Source organism: Penaeus japonicus, unplaced genomic scaffold (genome assembly GCF_977035675.1).
Source record: "Penaeus japonicus unplaced genomic scaffold, GWHDUDI00000001_assembly GWHDUDI00000025, whole genome shotgun sequence".
In the NCBI taxonomy this organism is placed as follows: Eukaryota; Metazoa; Arthropoda; class Malacostraca; order Decapoda; family Penaeidae; genus Penaeus; species Penaeus japonicus.
This window is the reverse complement of record NW_028234427.1, coordinates 19,826,282-19,836,281: the sequence shown is the minus strand read 5'-3', so window position 1 is coordinate 19,836,281 and position 10,000 is coordinate 19,826,282. Positions and strand designations below refer to the sequence as shown.

Genomic DNA, 10,000 nt, shown 5'->3' with positions numbered 1-10,000 from the left:
ATAAAGATTAGAACTACCATTGGCAGATAAGAGATCGACAAAAAGGAGAAAAAGAATAGACGAATGGATATGTAAATAAAGAAAACAAAAGAGAGAAAAATATATGAAACAATAAAAAAGTAAAAATTAAGAGAAACAAATACGAGAAGAAATCAAACCAAACAAAAAGATCAACAAAACACGAACAACAGGATGAAAATGAGGAAGCCGCCCTCGTTAATCCTTGGCTGTAACACCTTTCGCGTGGGATGACCGTGGGCACGGCGGCGCCAAGGAGCTCTGCAGTTATCTCCAGTTTCCCGGTAAACCCTGACATAAGGCGTTATCAGCGGCGCGAGAGGCAAGCGGCCGCGGACCATGAGGGTGTGGCGTCGACTCGGCGCTCCGCTGTCTCCATCGCTCTTTCTCTGGCTCGCTCGCGCTCTCTTGCTTGGGACATTTTCTGCTGTATTGGGTCGCTTTTTATTTTAGTCATGTTTTTCTTTCATTCATTTGCTTTACTTTTTCTGCTTTGTTTTGTCTCTCTGTTATATTGATATTTCTTGTCCTCTTGTCTTATCATGTTCTTTTTTTCATTCTTGTTTTTTTTCACCTTCCGGTCTAGTCATGTTCTTTTCGTAATATCTTTCTCTTCCTTTCTTTATATATATATATACATATATATATATACATATATATACATATACATATTTTTATCTCTCATTTCTCTCAGTTTGTCTTTCTTTTTTTCTTCATTTTTCTGTTTTCCCTTTGCTTCTTATTTTCGTTCTCTCTCTACCTATATCCTCTCTCTTTCCTCTATACAGTTATTTATCGATCTTTCGCACTTTTTCCCCACCACTTCATAAATTTGTAAAATTCTGAAGCTTGTGTCGACGCTTCGCCAGGGCTTCTACAGGTCGCCCAGCCTATTACGCTTTAGAGATTATCGACTAACTGTGATCACTACTCAGCAAAGCCCCGCCATGGATCATGAGACTATGGAATGCCGTGTTATTTTTAGCTAGCAAACTGAGCGAAAACTAGATCCTGTTTACATAACGGTAAGAATTATTGCGTAAGATCCAAAACTTTTTTAACCTTTCCCTTGTTCTTCCTCGGTTACATAAACACAAAACACACACACACGTACACACTAAACCCATATGTTTACCCTTAGATACCCTTACCCTCTCCCTGTTCTCTGACCCTGTGTGACCTCGGGATATTGGCCTTTCTCTTGACCCTGAAATAGAGTCTGGCGAGGGGTCAGGTTGAGAATATGCGGCTTTTAATTGAAAAGAGCACTTGCCAAAAAGTTCATTTCCTCTTTCTCGTAATTTCGAAGGAGCTGCTTTCATCTTAAAGTGTTTTAAAATATGTCTTCAGTCTTTTAGCATTTTTCTCTATTTGCTAATAAATCTGTCGATTAGAACAAATATGAATAGATATAATCTTTGCTTTAAAGTATTAAAGTCGAATTACACCTGTAAACTAGCTTTGGTATTTCATATGCTTTTGCACCGTACAGAATCTTAAGATAAAAAGCAATCTCCATTTTGGTTGAGCTGATATCACCATTTAAAAGCTCATTGCTTGTCTTCTATGTACATAAGATCAAGTAACTCGCGTTTTTCAACGTATGAGTTCGACTTGATGTCCAAATGTGTAGTTCCATTTTCCAGTTGTTTCTTGTGTGACTTTGTGAGACGAGGAAAGCGAAACGCATATACTTGATCCTCGTTTTCGAGTTTGTGTTTAGTGAATAGTGGTATTCGGTGTCGCTGAACACAATCAAATGTGAATGGGGAAGCGGACAAAGAAAAATCAAACACAAAAACGAAGAAAATAAAAAAAGGGTTAGTCTCAAGTTTCGCATTTCGCTGAGTCAAGTCGACCTCTCTCTCTCTCTCTCTCTCTCTCTCTCTCTCTCTCTCTCTCTCTCTCTCTCTCTCTCTCTCTCTCTCTCTCTCTCTCTCTCTCTCTCTCTCACTCACTCGCTCTCTCTCTCTCTCTCTCTCTCTCTCTCTCTCTCTCTCTCTCTCTCTCTCTCTCTCTCTCTCTCTCTCTCTCACTCACTCACCCGCTCGCTCTCTCGATATATATATATATATATATATATATATATATATATATATATATATGTGTGTGTGTGTGTGTGTGTGTGTGTGTGTGTGTGTGTGTGTGTGTGTGTGTGTGTACAGTGTATATATACATATATACGTGTGTATATATACATATATACGTGTGTATATATATATATATATATATATATATATATATATATATATATATATATATTTCATATTATATGTACATTATATTCCTTCCTATATATGCGTGTGTGTTTACATGAGTATATCAGTAACTGACTCTATCACATCGTAGTACAGTCATTCCCCCTCTTGTATTGACTCGAGTTTGTCAAACATTTCTTGTGTAGCTGCTTTTTTTCAGACTCCGCTCCCTTCTCTCTCTCTCTCTCTCTCTCTCTCTCTCTCTCTCTATATATATATATATATATATATATATATATATATATATATATATATATATATATATATATATCTTGTTTATATGATGTCGACTTTATCACCATATTTGTCTCTCTGGAAAAAAACTATAGTCCGCCTTCCTTTTGTATTTGTTTTGCCTTTCTCCTCGCATAGCCCATGGTTCTGGCACGGCATTACACTTGACACTATCATAATATCCGGGAAGTATCTGGCACCCTCTCGCCTTCGGAACTTTAGTGAACCACGACCCTTTGGCATTTAATACTTTGTTCTGGCATTTTCGTAGCCCCTTAAGTCCTCCAAATAATGGCTCTCCGGCGCCCGTTTGAGGGATAGTATTTTGGGCCCTAACACTCCGGCGTCCTGGGATCTACAGGGCCTCTACGCTCAAAAGGCGTCTCTAAGATTTAACATTTATATCTTGTTTTGTTGGGCGTTATAGATTTTTTAATCTCGTTTATGGAATAAGGCCCAGTGACCTTTTCTTCTGTCATTATAGTCTATAACTCTCGCTCTCTCCATTTCCGTAGCGAGTCCATGATCATCTTGTTCTTGTTAAGGCACTCTGGCACCATTTTGTGCCTTCTGCGCTACAAGTACTCTGGCATCCTTTCCCCCTCTACGGTTTGGCACTCCGGGCAGGAAATGGGCGCAATCAGGTGTGTTAGGCCTAGACGGCGTTTGATTGTAACCAGCCTCCTTTATTGTTTTAGGGACTCTGTAGACACTAGAGTTTTTTCTTTTCTTTTCGCTGTTTTTTACGCCTCATACTTTCTTTTCCTTTGCTTTGATATGTGCGTTTGACACACACACCTATATATATATAGTGTGTGTATATATGTATATATATATATATATATATATATATATATATATGTATATAATATAATATATATACACATAAACACACGCATATGTAATCTTGGTCAGCCACCCCTGCCCTCCCCTCCGCCAAACGAGTCATTATCCACTTTACACTATATTCCCCATAAATCACCAGTCAGATTGCTCAGACATGCCAAGGCTTACGGTTTCAAGACGAGGTCAAGATGGCAGTGGGGCTGACGACGTTTCTTTGCGCGATCGTCGTCGTGGGAGTCATTAGTTATGCCTTAATTGGTCTTAAATTGCTCGTTTTGGGGGGAGGGGTTATTAGGCCCAGGCTTCTTTTCCTCCTTCCTTCTCCCCCCCCCCCTTCGTCCACCTTCTTCTTTTGTGCTTTGAAGGTTTTGTGATCGCTCGTTCTCTCATTCTTTCATTTTCCCTCTTCTCCTTTCCACTCCCCCTTTTTTTCCATTGCTTTTATTTTTCGTCATTCTTCCCAGTCTCTTTTGCTTCTCCCCTTCTCCATCTTCTCCATCCTACTTTAGTCATTGTTTTTCCCCTCTTCGATCTATTTTCCTTTTCTCCTCTTCCCCTCACCTTCTTTCTCCCTTTCTATTCTCGATCTGGTTCCTTCATCTATCCCTCTTCATTCTTCCACGGGAGATTTTGTGGCATGCTTAGGCTCAGGTCTTAATTAAGAAGTATTTACGCTTGCTACTGGTGTGTCACCTTTGATGACGATGGTGATAATACCGATAGTAATAGGAGCCATAAGAATAAGGATAATGGCAATAATTTTGATGATAATAAAACATGATGGTAATGATGATAATAATTATGACAATAACAATGATAATTATGATATTAACAATAATAATGATAATGATAAAAATGATAACAAGGATAGTAATAATGATAATGAGGATAATGCCAATGTTAATAATAATAATCTGAATAATAACAACAATTTAAATAATGATGATAATGATAATGACAATAATAACAATACTAATGATAATAATAATGATAAAAATAATAATGATATTACTGATAATTATCATAACAATAATGATGTAAACAATACTAACAATACTGATAATGATAATATTAATGATTGTAATAATATTAATGACTATAATAATTATAATGATGATAGTAGTAATGATAATAATAATAGTGGAAATCAAAATAAAATCAATAGTAGTGGCAATAGAAGTAATAATGATAAAAGTTATAGTAGCAGTAATAATAATAGCAATAATGATAATGATATTTATTGTAATAATGATAAAAAACAAAGCAGTTGTAACAATAAAGATTATGATAATGTCAAGAATAATGATATGATAATAATGGCTCTAGAAATTATAGAAATAATGCTAGTAACAATCATCATGGCAATAGTAATAGTAACACTGCCAGGAATCCTTATCAGAATTGTGATATAAGGATAACAAAATGACTCATCTTAGTTATAGATCAACATTTGTATTACGCAATACTTATAAGATTATTAGGCATAGGAACGATAAGATAAAAATGGTTTGAGTTGCCGTCTCAACCTTTCCACTATCAGTTCTTAATGTTTGTTTTTTGTAGTATATTTGTACAATTTTTATGCATATATGTGTGTGTGTTTGTGTGTGTGTGTGACATAAAAATATATAGATATATATACTCGTAAATAGACACACAGGTATTGGATGTGTGATTACCATCATCATCATCAGCAGCAGCTTTCTCCCTTATCCCTTAACACCCACTGCATTCTACCTGTCACGAGATCCATCGCCCTTCTCTTCCCCTTTCACCCTTCCCTTTCTTCCTTAAACCCTTTCCTTATTCCCTACCCTCCCACTCGCCCTCTCTCCCTCCCTCGCCCCAGCCCCCAAAGGCCCACACCTCCCTACCCATTCCTCTCACCCTATCTACCCTTCCCTTCTCTTTCCCTTCTACCTATACCCCAATCCATACCCACACTCCCTCCATACCCACACCCCCTCCATACCCACACCCCCTCCATACCCACACCCCCTCCATACCCACACCCCCTCCATACCCACACCCCCTCCATACCCACACCCCCTCCATACCCACACCCCCTCCATACCCACACCCCCTCCATACCCACACCCCCTCCATACCCACACCCCCCCTCCATACCCACACCCGAGCCCCAAACACCAGCCAGACCTGCCTCGGCCTATAGCAAACCAGATGGCGTTTCAGGGTTCTAGTTTTATGATCTTGAAAAAAGTATGATATATAGACGTAAGGCGAGGCTCCGAGGTATAAACGTGTTTAGGGGGAACTCTAGAAGAAAAATGATAGTCAATAAATAGATAGATAAGTGAATCGAAGCTTAGTTTGACTGGTTTCATTTTAATGGATAATATTCATATTGCTATGGGTATGATTTTGTGTTGTTATTACTATTGTTATTATCATCAATAGTTTTATCATTGTTGTTATTATTATTATTATCCTTATTATATGTTATACTATCGTCATTGCTAATATTATCATGATCATAGTTATCATCATTATCATTAATGTCATTATCATTATTATCCTTATTACCATTATCATCATTATCAGTACTATCATAATTATTACCATTATCATTACTATTATCATCATTATTATTGTTATAATTATTATCATTATTATTATCACTATCATCATTACCATTATCATCATTATTATTGTAATCACCATTACTCTCATTATTGTCCTTTTCATTATTATCATTATCATTGATATCGTTCTGTTTTATTATCATCTTTACTATCGTTACTATTATCATTATTATTTTCGTTACGTTTTCATTACCACTATCATCACCATTATTTTTATTACGATAATCATCATTATTTGTACCATCATCATTGAAATTATCATTATCATTTTTCTCATTATCATTATCATCTCCATTATCATTATTATCATTATCATTATCATTACCGTTATTATCATTATTATCATTATCATTATCATTACTTTATAATCATTACCGTTATTATCATTATTATCGTCATCATTATTATCATTATTATTATGAGTATTGTTATCATCATTATCAGTATTATAATCATTATTATTAGGATTATTATCATCATTATCAGTATCATCATTGTCATTATAAATGTTATTATCAATATCACTATTGACATTATTACGATTATTATAATCTTCACTGTTACTATAATTATTGTCATCATTATCATTATTATTATCATAATCCTTATCATTGGTATCATGACTATTATTGGTATTACTTTTACTGGTATTACTATTAAAATTATCAACATTGTCATAATGAATGCAATTTATATCCTCTTTACCTGAAAACTGTATGTAATCAATATTCTAGTTACTAAGGTAATATATACATTTATTATTATAACTTTCATTATCATCATGTTTATTATAATTATAATCGATATTATTATCATTATTATTTCTACTGTTTTCACATTATCATCACTGTTATCAAATCCATTTTATTTTTCGTCTATACATTGTGCATATAATACATTTTCTTTACGAACCGATATATAATATAGAATACAAGTTCGTCAGAAAATAAGAGACGGTTAAACATCCCAAATGCAATGTATGTTTTGCTTTTTGTTTTTATAGACTCTATTCCCGTTTTCAAGTAAAAATGAAGATGATAAAACACATGCTCAACCGAGTTCTTCAAACGGGTTGAAGTCGGTACATGAAAAGCGCGTCCCAAAAAAATTTGTAACCCATAAGTTGGCGGGAAAGTTGGGGAAAAGCGCGCAAAATTCGGTGTCAAATGTCGGCCTCCGTTTCTTAAGGTTTAGAATTTCACTGGCGAGGGAATTTAAACGTATATTTTGTCAACAAGTGTGTTTTTTCTTTCCTATTTTTTCGGCCTTTGTTCTTAGATATGATGTCAAGTGCGCTTTTGTTGTTCATTTCTTTTCACATTTCTTATATTTATTCCGTGAATTTACAACGTATGTAATCTGATATTTTTTAATATGTGACGGTCTTGAGAACGTCTGTTTAAGAAAAATGGAATAAAATAAATAAGATGCCCGTAGGTGGTCCACCTTACAAAAGTATGACCTACCATTACCCTTGCGTTGGCACTTGTGGGTGGTACATCTTTACGTTTTGTCCTTATTCTAAAACTAAGAGGCTTCAAAAAAAAAATAAACAAATGCGCTATGGAAAGAAATCGGCCTCATAAAGGGACATCAGCAATTACCTTCATAGAATATAATAGAACATATCTAAGAAAAAAGTGCGCATTTTGAACACATGGCATCTCTAAGATGTCCACCTAAAAGGCATCTGGAGGATTGGCACCATAAATCCCGTGCCTCTTGTCAAATTTACTGCCCAGTACCGCAAAATTGACAAGTAATATGGGCCGGTCAGCACAAAGCTTTTAAATGGTCGGCCAAATGGAGACTCTCCATTGTGCATTAGGTTAGCAAAAGGAGTGTGTTCCTTTTTTCGTTTAGTCAGGTCTTCCGGTTTTGAAATGACTTAGGAGTTCGTATAAGTGATGTGGGTTTTCTTGGGACATTCCACTACACTTTGCTCTCTCTCTCTCTCTCTCTCTCTCTCTCTCTCTCTCTCTCTCTCTCTCTCTCTCTCTCTCTCTCTCTCTCTCTCTCTCTCTCTCTCAGTAAATTAATAAACACCATAAACAGCACAGCTTGCAAATACTCACCGCCATATTCTTCCCAGGGACTTCGAGAGCTCCGCGTTGTGGACTTGCCGGTGGGAACACGAGAGCCTCCTTCGTGCTTCCTGCGCCCACACCATGAATGCGTTCATGGGTCTCTTCACGTGGACCTTCCTCCGCTCACTGTCACCAACGCCGTCCCTGTGGGTTGGTAGACTGTACTAGGGCAGACAGTGAGGGCAGCTGGAGAAGTGTTCATAGGTGTTTGGGGGTTGAGGAGGTCATAAGGTTAGGCTTTTAGATGGTTGGGTTGTGTGTGTTTTGGGGTTGCGTTGTCAAGTCAGGGTTAAGAATCTAGCTAAGAAGAAAGATTAACCTTTATTCGATATCTGTGCCATAACATGCAGTTAGACTTTGGTATATGATCATGTGAATGGAATACATGGTATGAATAAGCTTAATGAGTACATCTGAAAGCATGGATTATATATCTCAGGAGGCAATAAAGAACAAAAGCAGCATAAAGAACAGATTATCACAGGAGGCAATTAAATCAACCACAGCATAAAACATAAAAGACAAAATTTAAAGAAAAGAAAACACTAAAGATTTTGTCTCTTCGCGCATGGAAACTGCATGACATGTTCGGAATGGAGCTTTCTGCATTTCCTCTAGAAGACTATAAGGTATCTAGGTCATCAGTGATGAAGGGAGCGGAGAGGAGGGGGGAGGGGGGAGATGTGCCGGAGGTGTGGCAGAATCTAGCGAGCCCCCCCCCCCCTTTGCCTCTCCCTCTTTCTCATCATCTGTGTTGGTGATTCTTACTAGTTTGTTCCGTATGATTTGTGGCTAGAAAATCATAAAGTCATGATTAACTGTGGCATTCCATTGTAATTTCTTTTTCTTTTTCTCTTCTCACATTCTCCCTTTCTTTCTCTTCCACTCTTTCGATCAATTACATTCGTTTCTGCTTTGCATTTCGTTCGCATGGCATTCCATTACATTCCTGTGTGACTTGACTTTGCTAAAACCAAACACAGTATTAAGAAAAGTGTTGTAAGAAGGTTAATTTGCATACAGAAACACACTCGGCTTTCGGGACCGTGTTTGTTAATTTTTTTTCTCCCGCGACGAGTGGATGTAAGATAAATTTGAGTGTTAAATTATGTTTTAATCTGAAGTTTTACAAACAGAAAACAGAGGAACCAATGACATGCTTGAAGAACAAAGAGGGAGTCGGAGAGAGAGAGAGAGAGAGAGAGAGAGAGAGAGAGAGAGAGAGAGAGAGAGAAATAGACAGGGTGCGAGAGAGAGAGAGACAGAAAAAATAGAGAGGGAGATAGAGACACAGAAATAAGAGAACTTATCAAATACACCGACGAGGCAAAATAAAAGAAAATTCCGTCCCATAAAAAGACCAGAATATCAGCCTTTAAAAAAATACGAAATCTAGGGATACCAAGATATCAACATAATTATCATCCGTCTCCCGAGAACTAGCGACGACCGCCGCTGCCGATGATTGGCGTGAAGCAACGTGCGGTTCGCCGAGTCAGTAGGGAAGAAGTCCCCCTCCCCCCTCCCCCACCCCCCCATCCCCCATCTCATTGTTATTCCGACGGCGACATCGCGGACAAACACAGGCAGACAATAGCTACCACCCCCTCCCGCTCTTCTAACCTACCCCAGACATACTCCATTGGCTACTGTGTATATGGGGAGAGGGGGGAAAGGGGATGGGGGGGGCAAGGAGAGGGGTAGTGTAAGGTTAGATAGGGGGAGGGAGGGGAATAAGGGGAGATGAGGGGAGGGTGTGTGTGGTCATACGAGGTACACACTTCTTTTTTTTAGTCACGTACCAATGACCGTCTCACAATGGCCGCGTCCGTCGAGTGTTTTGCTTATGTAGATCCAGAGGCTTCAAAACGAATTATTACAAGGCTGTCAATTCCCGGTGAAGGAAAAGGGTGGGGGGGCGCTTGACAGGGGGGGAGGGCCTGGCAGAAAGGGA

At 37.9% G+C, this 10,000-nt stretch overlaps 1 protein-coding gene across 2 annotated transcripts in view; it reads right to left on the bottom strand.

Moving 5' to 3' along the window:
• The window catches only part of LOC122262893 (uncharacterized), a 30,616-nt gene that overhangs the window by 11,605 nt on the left and 9,011 nt on the right, over positions 1-10,000 (bottom strand). The window contains exon 2 of one of the 2 annotated variants that reach the window (XM_043031090.2): positions 8,035-8,190. In XM_043031090.2, coding sequence (XP_042887024.2) covers positions 8,035-8,190 — 156 coding nt within the window. The remainder of the gene's footprint in view (positions 1-8,034; positions 8,191-10,000) is intronic. The other variant, XM_043031091.2, reaches the window with a different exon arrangement.